Below are 13,555 nucleotides of genomic sequence, written 5' to 3' on the forward strand. Positions count from 1 at the left end.
TATGATGAATGCAATGGCCTTGAAAAAAAGAATTTTTTATTCATTTCAAGACGTTGAAAAAATATTTCTTTTATTCAAACATTTCTGATTTATTGCATAATTTAATTGCATAAATCCAAATTCCTATGATTTAAGTTTTTCGCCTTGAAAAGATGATCTTTATTATTCATTTTTTGTTTCCAATAAATTCGCATATTTAACTTCAATTTTTTCCTTTTAAATAATTTCACCGCTGATTTTAACCATTCGTAGAAATTCACGTTGCACAACATTGGTCTTTAATTCCAAAATTCTATGATTTTTGGTTTGGTCTTGAAAATAGTTCTTTATTATCCATTTTTCGTGTTTTAATTGGAATCGCATATTTTTCCTCAATTTTTTCCATTTAAGTATTTTTGCCACTGTTTCTCACCATTCAATGAGTTATACGTTTAAAAACATTGTTCTATCATTCCAAACTCCTATTATTTATGCTTAAGTCTTGAAAAATAGATCTTTATTAATTATTTTTCGTGTTTCCGAAGAATTCGTATATTTCTCCTCAAGTTTTTTCCTTTTAAATATTTTGAAAACTTCTTTAGATTATTCGTTGAACTAAAGGTTGCAAAACATTGCTCAATATTTCCAAACTCCTATGATTTATGGTCTGGTCCTAAAAATTGATTGTTATTATTCATTTTTCATGTTTCCGATGAAATTGCATGATTTTCCCATTTTTTCCTATTTAATATTTTCATTACTGCTTTTCACAATTTGTTGAAATATGATATAAACAACATAAGTGGATATAAACAACATAATTAATATTTGCCTATATCCAAATTCTTATGAATAAAGTTTTTCGGCTTTAAAAATTGATATTTATTTTTCGTGTTTTCAATGAAATCGCATATTTATCCTCAATTTTTTCCATTTAACTATTTTCACTACTGTTTTTCACCATTCGTTGAAATATACGTTGCAAAGCATTGTTCCATAATTCTAAACTCCTATGATTTATGGTTTGGTTTTGAAAACTAGAACTCTATATGCATTTTTCGTGTCCGATTAAATTGCATATTTATCCTCAATATTTTTCCGTTTCAGTATTTTGACAATATAAAATAATAAATCATAGGAGTTTGGAATAATTTAACACTGTATTGCAACGTATTATTCACCAAATATTGAAAAACAGTGGTGAAAATACTTCAAAGGAAAAAAATTGAGGAATAATTTACGTTTTCATCAAAAACACAAAAATGAAATATCTATTTTTATCGAGCAGAGAGTGAGACAGAACTTTAGAGAGAGATCTATTTTCGAAGAGCAAACCATATATCATAGGATATTCGGATTGCAGAACAAGATTTCTCAACGTATATTTAAACTAATGGTGAAAAATAGTGGTAAGAATACTTAAAAGGGAAAAAATTAACGAAAAATATGCTATTTCTTCACAAACACGAAAAATGGATAATGAAGATCTTTATTTCAAGACCAAATCATAAATCATAGGAGTTTGGAATTATGGAACAAGGTTTACAGGGTAAAATTCCACAAATGAGGGAAAAAAGGGATTAAAATACTTAAAGCAAAAAAGAGGAAGAATATGCGATTTCCTTGGAAACTCAAAAATTTAATAATTTAGATCTATTTTTCAATATCAAACCATAAATAATTGGAATTTAGAATGAAAAACAATGTTTGGCAACCTAAAATTAAAAAAAGGCGAAAAACAGTCGTGAAAATACATAAAAGGAAAATAATTGAGGAAAAATTTGCGATTTCACCGGAAACACAAAATAAAATTATAAATATCTACTTTTCAGGACCATATAATAAACCATAGGTGTTTGGAATTATAAAGCAATATTTCCCCGTGTATAGTTGACAAAATGGTGAAAAAAGTAGTGAAAATACTGAAAGGAAATAAATTGAGGAAAACTATGCGATTTCATCGGACACTCTAAAAATGGATAGTAAAAATCTATTTTTCAAGACCAAACCAAAAAACATATGAGTTTGGAATTAAAGTACAATTTGTTGCATCGTACAATTATACGAATGGTGAAAAAGAGTCGCGTAAATAGTTAAAGGAAAAAAATAGAACAAAAATATGGAATTTCATTTGAAACACGAGAAATAAATGATAAAGCTCTATTTTTTCAGACCTAAACATAAATCATAGGAGTGTGGAATGAGAAATTTTCATGCAACGTATTATTTACCAAAAATTGATACATAATGGTTGTAAAACTTAAAAGGAAAAAAATTGAGGAAAAATATGTAATTTAATCGGAAACACGAAAAATGAATTAAAAAATTTATTTCCCAAGACCATTGTGTAAGCAGATGAGTATATAATTAAAGAACAATGTTTTGAAACGTATAATTCACCGAATATTGAAAAACAGTGGTGAAATAACTTAGAAAAAAAATTTAGGAAAAATATGCGATTTCATCGAAATCACGAAAAATGAACAATTAGGATCTATTTTTCAAGACAACCATTAATCATAGGAGTTTGGCATTAAAGAACATTTTGAATATTTTGCAACGTATATTTCAAGGAATGATGAAAAACAGTAGTGAAATTACTAAAATGAAATTAAATAGGATAAATATGAGATTCATTGGAAATGCGGAAAATGATAAATAAAGATCATCTTTTCTAGACGAAAAACTTAAATCATAGGAATTTGGATTAATAAAACACAAATCCGCAACGTCTAATTCAACGAATGGTTGAAAACAGTGGTTGAAATACTTTTAAGGAAAAAGTTGAGATAAAACATGCGAATTCATCGGAAAACAAAAAATGAATAATTAAGGTCAATTTTTCAAGACCAAACCATTAATCCTAGGAGTTTGGAATTATTGAACAATATTTTGCAACGTATAATTCAACGAATGGTGAAAATTAGTGGTGGAAATATTTTTAAAGAAAAAAATTCAGGAAATAATGCGATTCCATCGGAAAGAGGAAAAATGAATAATAAAGATCTATTTCTCAAGACAAACCATAATACATGGGAGTTTGTAATTATTAAATATTGGTTTTTAACGTATAATTCCTTGATTGGTAAGAAACAGTGGTGAATATATTTAAAAGGAAAAACATTAAGGAAAAATGTGCAATTTCTTCGGAAACACGAAAAATTAATAATAAAGATCTATTTTTCAAAACCATCTCATATATCATAGGAGTTTAGAATAAGTACAAGGTTTTGCAACGTATACTTCCACGAATTGTGAAAAAAAGCTTTGAAAATACTTATATGGAAAAAAATTAAGGAAAAATAAGCGAAGCGAGAAGCATCGTAACACGAAAAATTAATTTAAAAAATCTATTTTTCAAGACCAAACCAAAAATCATAGGACTTTGTAATTATAGAACAATGTTTTTTAACGTATACTTCCTTGAATGGTGAGAAAAAGTGGTGAAAATACTTAAAGGGAAAATAATTGAAGAAAAACATGCGAATTCATCGAAAACACGAAAAACGAATTATAAAGAACTATTTTCAACGCCAACCAAAAATCATATAAGTATGGAATTAAATACCAATTTTGTGCAACGTAAATTTCAACGAATGGTTAAAAAAAGTGGTGAAATTATTTAAATGGAAAAAATTGAAGTTAAATCTGCGATTTCTATGGAAACACAAAAAATTAATAATAAAGATAAATTTTTCAAGACGAAAAACATAATAAATTGGAATTTGCCATTATAGAACAATGTTTTGCAACGTATAATTCAACGAATGGTGAAAAACAGTTATGAAAATACTGTAAAGGAAAAATATTTGGGAAAAATATGCAATTTCATCGGAAACACGAAAATGAATAATTTAGATCTATTTTTCAAGAGAAAACCATAAATCATAGGAGTTTGAAAAAAAGAACTATATTTTTCAACGTATTATTCAACGAATGCCTAGAAATGATGGTGAAAATACTAAAAAGGAAAAATATTGAGGATAAATTTGCGATTCAATTGGACACACGAAAAATGCATGATAAAGATCTAGTTTTCAAGACCAAACGATGAATCATAAGTGTGGAATTATGAAACAATGTTTTGCAACGTATATTTCAACGAATGATGAAACATATTGGTGAAGTACTTAAATGGAAAAAACGAATCTCAATATGCGATTTCATTGAATTAACGAAAAGTGAATATTAAAAAACAATATTTCGGGAAGAAAAACTTAAATGATAGGAATTTGGTATTATACAACAATTTTTCAATAAATATACTTCAACGAATGGTGTAAAACAGTGGTGAATATACTTAAAAGGAAAAAATTTTAGGAAAAATTTGCGATTTCATTAGAAACATGAAAAATGAATAATAAAGAACTATTTTTCCAGACCACACCATAAATCATAATTGTTTGGATTTAGAACAATGTTTTGCAATGCATTGTTCAACGAATGGTGAAAAACAGTGGTGAAAATACTTATATGGAAAAAAATTGAGGAAAAATATGCGATTTCATCTAAACACGAAAAATGAATAATAAAGTTCTATTATGAAGACCAAGCCATAAATCATAAGAGTTCGTAATTATGGATTAATGTTTTGCAACGCATTATTCAACGAATGGTGAGAAACAGTGGTAAAAATGCTAAAAAGGAAAAATACTGAGAAAAAATATGCGATTTCATCGAGAACACGAAAAATGAATAATAAAGATCAATTTTTCAAGACCAAACCATAAATCATAGGATTTTGGAATTATAGAACAATGTTTTACAACGTAATTTTCAACGAATGGTGACAAACAGTGGTGAAGACACTTAAAAGGAAAAAATCGAAGAAAAACATTCGATTTATTTTCGAAACACGGAAATGATAAATAAAGATCTATTATTCATGACCAAACCATAAATCGTAATACTTTGGAAATAGAACAATGTTTTGCAACGTTTATTTCAACGAAAGATGAAAAAAAAGTGGTAAAAATATTTAAAAGGAAAAAATTTATAAAAAATATTTGATTTCATTAGAAATAAAAAAATTAATAATAAAGATCTATTTTCCCAGACCAAACCATAAATTATAAAATTTTTTATTTGTACAACAATTTTTTCCAACGTATCCTTCAACGAATGGTGAAAAGCAGTGGTGAAAATATTTGAAAAGAAAGAAATTAAGGAAAAATATGCAATTTCATCGGAAACATGAAAAATCTATTTTTCAAGCCCAAAACATAAATCATGTGAGTTTTGAATTATAGAACAATGTTTTGCAATGCATAGTTCAACGAATTGTGAAAAAGTGGTGAAAATACTTAATTAAAAAATTTGAGAAAAAATATTCGACTTCTACGGAAACGCGAACTATTAATACAAAAGCATCTGGTTTGAATTTTTACAAAAGCATTTTTAGAATCTGTCGCATTGAATTTCCAATTCATTCAGCAATGATTGCAACCCCTTGGCTGACTGACAAACTAAAGCTTGGTCTTCAGCAAACCTAACTGATTTAACGAATTCCCCGCTCACTTTCATTCCTACCTCCAGTTCATCCCATGCCTCTTTAATCATTTCCTTCACATACACACATTGAACAGCAATGGTGATCATGCGCAACCCTGCCTAACACCTCTTCCTAACACTGCCCAACCGGACTCCCCGTTCCCCACTCGCACTTGAGCAGTCTGAGACATGTACAGGTTGCGGATAAGCCTCCTGTCCCTCCAATCTATTCCTATTATCTTCAATACACTCAGTAGTTCTTAAAATTTTTATTACTCTCAGGGGAATGGTTACAACCGTGACAATTGCCTGCAATACTCATTTTTTCATTAGCCCTTGCCGTGCGATGAATGTAACGTGGTTCGACCCGTTCAAAGAATTATATTCAACCATTCAATTAATCTAATCTTTTCATTGCCTAGGGCTTTGGATTTCCCAGTGATGTCGTTAGACATTTGCAGCCCCCAAAAAGCATGTCCATCAGTGTCTAGCGCTCTCTTCAAACGATTCCTATGCAGTCTCACCCCATTGCAAACCACTTCGTTTGCAAATGGGATAGGATTTCCACCCCTCTTGTTCCTTCGCGATTTCATCTCCGGCCCTCTTATGTAAGGCTCCTTATTTTTCTTTTTGTCAAGGGGTCTTACCTACACAATGAGCCTGTGCTGTTTTTCTGGAGTCCATCTCGTGATCTCATCCGATATTCCTCACCACTAGTGGTTTCCATCTTCCCTATCTTTTCCTCTTTCCTTGTATGCAGAGAAGCTTCCATTTCTTAATTCCACCAGCCCCCACCTTGCCCTATCTCCCGCCCTCGCCTGATTTACATACATTTTCATCGCTCCTTTCAAACCTGTCCACCCATCTCTCGCGTTCTTCTTTTGTCAATGCATGAGATGTTTCGATAGCATTGCAGGGTAACCGGGGGCACTCTTTCTTCATCGACACACCAATGTATTCCAATCATTCTATTCATTTTTGGGGCAGACCTTGTTGTCAACGATAAAAGAGAAATTAAATTAAGTCCGATTACTCATTCGAAATGGTTATGAATTAGAGAAAAATGGAAACCTATGCATGATAAGTTCACAATTATAATTGGGTTTAACTTATTCTCTGACACCGATCGTCTTTAATATTGATGCGCCAGATATGGGATGAGAATCAATATAAATAATGCAAAGGTTAAACAATTTTCTAGAAAGAAAAAGGCTAAGCTAAACACTAAAATATGAAGGTAAAAACTAGAGCAGGTAGAACAGTTTCCGTATCTCAGAAGTGTTTTGGACCAACACGGTCAAAGTAGTAGGGACGTCAGGAGAAGAATTGCACTATGAAAAGAGGCTTTCACAAGGAGGGAGGAGATGACAGGGACTTAAGGATATTAAGGATAAAAAATAAGGATATTAAGAAAAGACTTGTTCAAAACTTTGATATGGAGGGTAGTTATGTACGGCGCGGAAACGTTGTCACTGAAGTAGGACGATGGACGTAGGTTGGATGCTTTTGAAATGTGGATGTGGAGAAGAATGGAGACGGTGAAATGGACCTGAAGGAAAACATACGAGGAAGTGCTGGGTATGGTGGGCGAGAGAGAGGGGCTTGTTGGGAGAAATCCTAAGGAGGCAGGAAAAGTGGATGAAAGGCCAGGAAAAGGATTGGGATATTGGACGGAATGAAGGGAGGAAAGAAGTACACAGAGACTTGATGTACAGTACAAGAGGTTGCTGGATTGTGTTTTGTTAGGAGAAACAAAATATTTACTTGGTAGTGGTGTCCATCCAAAGCCTACCTTAACCAGTACATTACTTAATAATAAATAACAATCCTCCCTTACACTAAAAAGATACTTAGTACATATTCTCCACTCCCGTGCCCTAAACGATATGAGTCAATATTTCATATAGGAGTGTATCTCCGGTGATTCACGATGGCATTTGTTACTCGGCGGTGTGATTCACCAAAGAGGTAAGTCGCCACAAAAATGGAATTCTAAACTGCGTGACTCACTGGTCTATCGCTTTTACGATCCAGTCAATACCATATTCAATATAGGATGTTTGCCGCATGAAGGCTGTAGCCACATCGAAAAGAAAGTAATTTTCAAGGTGCGAAAATACGTAGCACACCTTAAAACTAATAGCAAATATGAACAAATGAAAATTATGTTCATATATATTCATTCGTAGGTCGATGTAGTCCAGGGTGTTAGACAACTGACCGGAACGCCCGGGTTCGATTCCCGGGCAAGCTCCTCTGAGCACCTGCAGCTCCACCCAAGCAATGTGATTTTTCGGGTACCAGATCTTCCTGACAAACCATAACCGGCACAGGGAAAGGAACTGGTCCACTTCCCTTTGCCCAACTGCTGCAGCGGCCAATACGTACATCACTTTGTTCGGGAGAATGACATCCTCCCGGAGAAGCAGTGTTAGGCTTTCGCGAGCAGCATTCCATGGTCCATCAGCTGGTGATAATTGCAGATTTTATCACGGATGTCTTCACCAGGAGGATGGCGGTTGCCGGATCATTCTTCGACGTTACCAAGGCGTTCGATTGGTTCTGGCATCCGGCGCTCTTGTTCAAGATGAGACGACTCCATTTCCCGACTTAAGTATCCAAGTTGGTCCACTCCGGGACTTATGGGACAGGACCTTCACCGTGCGATGGCTCGAAACGGTCTCTGGGGTTCGACGGATATTCGCCGGCGAGCCCCTAGAGTACATATTAGGGCCATTGATCTTCAGCATCTATTCCCACGAAGTTCCTATGCGACGTGAGAATCACGGTACCCCCGTTCCTGTAATCTGACGACGCGGTGCTCCTGTGAAGATCAATGAGGAAGTAGACTGCGGTTGAGAGAGACTGCAGGGCGCCGTCCATGATCCGCTGCAATGGTATCGTTGATGGTGCTTCGCTGTGAATGCCGAGCAGTCGAAGACGATCGTCTTCCACACAGGGCACGGAGATTCTGATATTTTCCTTCTCTCTCCAGTTCTGACTACAAAAATACAACAAATTTAAAAGTATTTGCACTAAATATTTGCCACAAGAATTTAGTGAAGTGTCCATTCTGATTCTGCAGTTATAGTAGTGTGCGTGCATGTTCCATTGCCTGCATGGGTTCCATTCGAACATTATTTACACCCACAACTCCGCTCATCGTAAGGCACAAGGGTATGGTCAATCGCAAAAAGCACAAGGTTTTCTAAGAACTGCAAGTGCTTCCAACAGTAATTCCATCCCTAATCCATTGATTTGGTGAATTTAATAAAACATTATTACGTTTGTTTGGAGTTTCCATCAAGATAGATTTGAAGTCGGATTTTATTCAAGAATCAGAACCATGCATCCAGTGCATTGCACCCCAAATCCGAATGAAATGGGAATTGATTTTAAACTTTTACTCCCACCTAATTCCTGGCTTAGAATTGAGTAATTGAAACATGTAATCAACCCATAATTATGTTTCCTATTATTTTTCTTTGATTGGGTGCGTTTAAATGACAAAAGAAGTAAGAAAAATTACATTTTATTTATTGTATCTTTCTTTGACATTAGTATATTACAATAATGAATCAATTATTACCTCTACTATGATTTTTTGATGATTGCCAGCAAGAATGGATTGCACTATGTCCAGGGAATTAGTGGCCAGGGTCATACACATATTCAACTAACCAAGGGCACAAAAACATGCTTTAGGGGATCATTCACAATCAATACGAATGTCACTTCTCATTGACAACAACAATATACACAACTATATAACCATGGGTATATTTAAAACACATCCTTCCAACATTTGTTCTCACTTTCTTCTCAACTGTGTACTGTGCAACAAGAGGAAATTGACTGATTCCAAATGAACTAAACAAAAATTAAGTCTCTTCCAAAAATAAAACTCTCCCACTCCAATTTCCCAACCTTCAAATTATATGACTCTGGTTAAAACTTCTTGAAAATACTATTGTAACCATAAAATTATTTAATTGCATGAGATAAGAATGTTTTGATCAATGAGTTCTCGCAAATTCTAATACCAATAATCATGCTCCAACAGGTTCAAATAAAATCTCAAAATGGAAGGGCCCACATTCATAACATACAAAAAGAAACATTAAACAAAAAACATGAAGAGACTTATCTTCAAGGTAGCAAAGAATATATATAGATTTATATATATATTTATATATAAAAGGAACTGTTTGCCTGGTGCTATATGATAACACATACATTCATACTAATATTCAACATTCGAAAAAGACTTACCCAAGATCCCTCACTTCTCCCAGCACAAACCTGTCCTCACAAAATAAGTAGCAGTCGTGTAAATACATTTTAAAATAATTAGAATTGTTAAACTCTATGAATGACGTGTGCAAAAGCAGAAATCTGAGCCTGTGAGATCCTTTCTTCATTTTTCTTTTTAAGACCAGGCATCATCCAGTGCATGGCAAAAATGCAGGTACGTAACACAACACAAAGATTCAATATGTATAAATATATCTTCATAAACATTATACAAGGACTGCAATCAAGGACAACGCCTGATAACAATAATACTTTAAACATGAAGAGAGAGTGAGAAATCAACAGAATAAGTAGTTCGGAAATGCATAACAGAGACTCATACCCAGTAGAGCACATGGAGTGTGTTCAATAAAACAGTCCCTCTTCGCACAGACATACACACACACACACACACACATACACACACTTAATATAAGAAAAATATAATAACTTACGCAAATGGAATTAAAAATATGGAAGATGATTCACTTTGTTCTATCACTACGGTGATTCTTTTGTCTTTCTCTGTCCTCTTTTGTTATACAAAATATGGTCTTTCTAACGGGAATGGATTTCAGCAAACCTTACAAATGGCTTCCCTACAATGAGTTTCTTCCCTCACATCTTGTCGGCGAAGTCCGATGAACATGCAAGCACGTATGCAAATTCTGAGACTACTCTGTGAAAATTTTGGAACTACCTGGGCACTGCTACTACTCAAAAAAGATACTAAAAACAGAAAAGATTTCAGAGCCTCAATCATTTCAGTGACTTTCTCAAAACGACTTTCTATGGCTTCACCACTCACTTGCTGCACACGACCATCTTCAAAAATGTTAGTGTGATGCTTTACAAAAATTTCAATTTTTCGGTAGAGGTGTGAGTGGTGGGCATGGGACTTTGGATATGTCTCCTGTTCATTGAGGAGCACATCAAGAGGGGTGCAGGCCGTCCTCCCCTGCATTGAGGCAGGCAGAGGGTGACCTCGAGGGATTGGGTTGGGTTCTTTCGATGACCAGGCACAACAATCAGCGTTTCCGTCGGCACAGGCGCTTGTGCTCCTTCTGCCAGTGGACCTGCTGGCAGTCTATGCTGCAGTATGCCGTGTTCCAGCAGCAGTGGTAGATGGCCTCCGCCTCGCAATTGTAGCACTGAGATGAGGAAGAAATCAATCAATAAGCATACCTGTGAGGTTGTATGAGAAGTTTCCGAATTCAACACGAAGATGGCAACACTCTTGAAGAGAAGTTGGGGAATGTTCATGTGTTGAATGGCACTCCGCAAACTTTCAGCCGTTTTGGATGCTTGCAGTTGTTTTTCGACAATCGTTTGAGTGAGTTCTTGTGAGGGTTTTTTGTGAAAATGGATAAAAATTTAGTAACAAGCTTCCATTAATAATTTGCGATTATCATCAAAGATGATCGATTCTGTGTAGGGTGACTCTGCAGTAGCATTTACGACCATGAAATTTCAAACGGTGACTTCCTTGTCCGATGAAAATCTCTATCCTCCACGTGAAACTTTAAGGTAGGGAAACAGAAAAAATTCCCTGGGGGCCATGTCTGGTGAATACGGGGTCAACCAATTTGAAGTGCAATTCAGGCGTTTTAGCCATGGTGACCACCACAGTATGAGCAGGTGCACTGTCCTAATAGAACAACACTTTCTTTTCCTTCAATTGCAGTAGTTTTTCAATATTTCATTTTTTTTCCGTACTATAGAGAGTCCAAAAAACAAAAATTTATTTGATAAATATAAGAAACTTGGGAATAAAGCTAAACAGGAGATAAGAAATGCAAAAATGAGATATTTTTACTCACTTACTAGCAAAAGGGAACAGTCAAATAACCACTGGAGTAAACTTAAATCTATCGGAATAGGTAAAAACAAAGATGTACCTCCACCCTCTTCATAGTCGCCCCACATATTGAACAATAAATTCACCTGGCTACCAAACGCAGAGGACACTTTGACAAAAACCAGTACTCTCTAAGTACTCCACAACAAACTAAATAATAATCAACCACCCGCTAATGAATTTCAATTTGTCCTGGGAACACTATTTGAAATTTGCAACTCATTACGAAAAATTAAATCCACAGCACAAGGGTCAGATTGAATTCCCATTCTGCTTCTGCATAAACTAACTCCTCTCATACTTCAATGCGTCACAAATATTTTCAACTGCTTGCTACCTCAGGAAACATTTCCTTCTTTGTGGAAAAATGCATTAATTCATCCAATCCCAAAAAAATCAAAAACCAAAGCTCCAGATTACCGATCAATTAGCTTCCTACCTATCTTATCCAAAGCACTAGAGAAACTTGTTCATTAACATATGATAGATTTTACGTCTCAGCATAATATTCTAGATATATTCCAAACTGGCTTCCACAGATGGTACGGTCTTCACCTTTTTTGGAGCTGGCTCACTTTTGCAGTCCACTGCTTTGACTGCTCTTTCATCTCAAAGGTGTAAGGGTGAATCCAAATTTGCTTGGCTTAAACTGCTTCAATAGGGCCTTGGAAATGTCCATTCAATGCATTTTTTGGTCTGAAGTGAGGAAATGTGGCACCCTACTTATAGATAGCATATGCATGTCCAATTGTACTCTCAATACTACCTTGATCAAAAATTTCCCGGAATTTATTCAGAAAATTAAAAATACAAGTTTATTCATCTAAATCTATATTGTCCCCTTCAAAGTAATCCCCATCGACTGCAACACACTTATGCCAGCGCTTGATCCAATCCTCGAAACATTTTTTATATTCGGTTTTCGGTATGTCCATCAGTGCTTCCTGCAATTTTTCCATTACTTCCTCTCGGCTGCTAAAACGCGTTCCCCGTAATGGTTTTTTAACTCGATTGAACAGAAAGAAGTCACAGGGAGCCAAATCAGGTGAATTCGGTGGCTGTTGGATGGTATTTGTTGCATTTTTCGTCAAAAAATTACGAATAATGATAGCACTGTGCGACGGTGCGTTATCATGGTGCAAAATCCACGAGTTTTCTGCCCACATTTCTGGTCTCTTTCGGCGAATTGCTTCACGCAAACGTCTCATAACGCCCAAATAATACTCTTTGTTTACTGTCTGGCCTTCTGGCAAAAATTCATGATGCACTACACCGTTGTAATCCATGAAAACCGTCAGCATTGCCTTCTTTTTTGACTGAAAACGACGTGGTTTTTTTGGTCTCGGCTCATTTGGTGAACGCCATTCACTTGCCTGATGTCTGGGTTGCGTGTCGTACTCATAAACCCACGTCTCGTCTCCAGTAATGATCCTTTTGATGAATGTGGGATCGGATTCAGCCTCGCAAATCATGTCTTTTGCGACGTCAACACGGTCTCTTTTTTGCATGAAATTGAGGTCTTTTGGCATGCTACACGACGGAAACCCAAATCATTAACCACAATGTCTTGGGCGGATCCATAGGCAATGTTCTAGTCCTCCGCTATTTCTCTGATGGTTAATTTGCGGTTATTGACCAACATTTCTTTTACTTTATCAATTTTTTCACCGACTTTCGATGTCGATGGTCTGCCACTGCGTTCATCATCTTCGATTGACTCACGACCACTTCTGAACCGCTCGTGCCACTGGTAAACGACCGTTTTTTTTAGAGAATCGTTGCCGAAACACTTTTCCAACATTTCCAACGTCCGTGCGCCCCTAAATCCGTTTTTTACGCAAAATTTAATACAAGTTCGTTGTTGCAAATTTAAATCCATTTCTGAAATTGTAAAAAATCGCCAACACACACAGAGATAGATGTACTCTTGGCTAC

At 35.2% G+C, this 13,555-nt stretch overlaps 1 protein-coding gene across 1 annotated transcript in view; it reads right to left on the bottom strand.

The window, feature by feature from the left end:
- Positions 1-9,019: 9,019 nt before the first annotated feature.
- LOC139693282 (zinc finger MYND domain-containing protein 11) overlaps positions 9,020-13,555 on the bottom strand; it is a 40,096-nt gene continuing 35,560 nt past the window's right edge. The window contains exon 15 of the mRNA XM_071591394.1: positions 9,020-10,913. Coding sequence (XP_071447495.1) covers positions 10,791-10,913 — 123 coding nt within the window. The 3' untranslated portion in view covers positions 9,020-10,790. The remainder of the gene's footprint in view (positions 10,914-13,555) is intronic.

The sequence above is a fragment of the Hetaerina americana genome, unplaced genomic scaffold (genome assembly GCF_022747635.1).
Source record: "Hetaerina americana unplaced genomic scaffold, ioHetAmer1.1.p SCAF_46, whole genome shotgun sequence".
NCBI classification, from domain to species: Eukaryota; Metazoa; Arthropoda; class Insecta; order Odonata; family Calopterygidae; genus Hetaerina; species Hetaerina americana.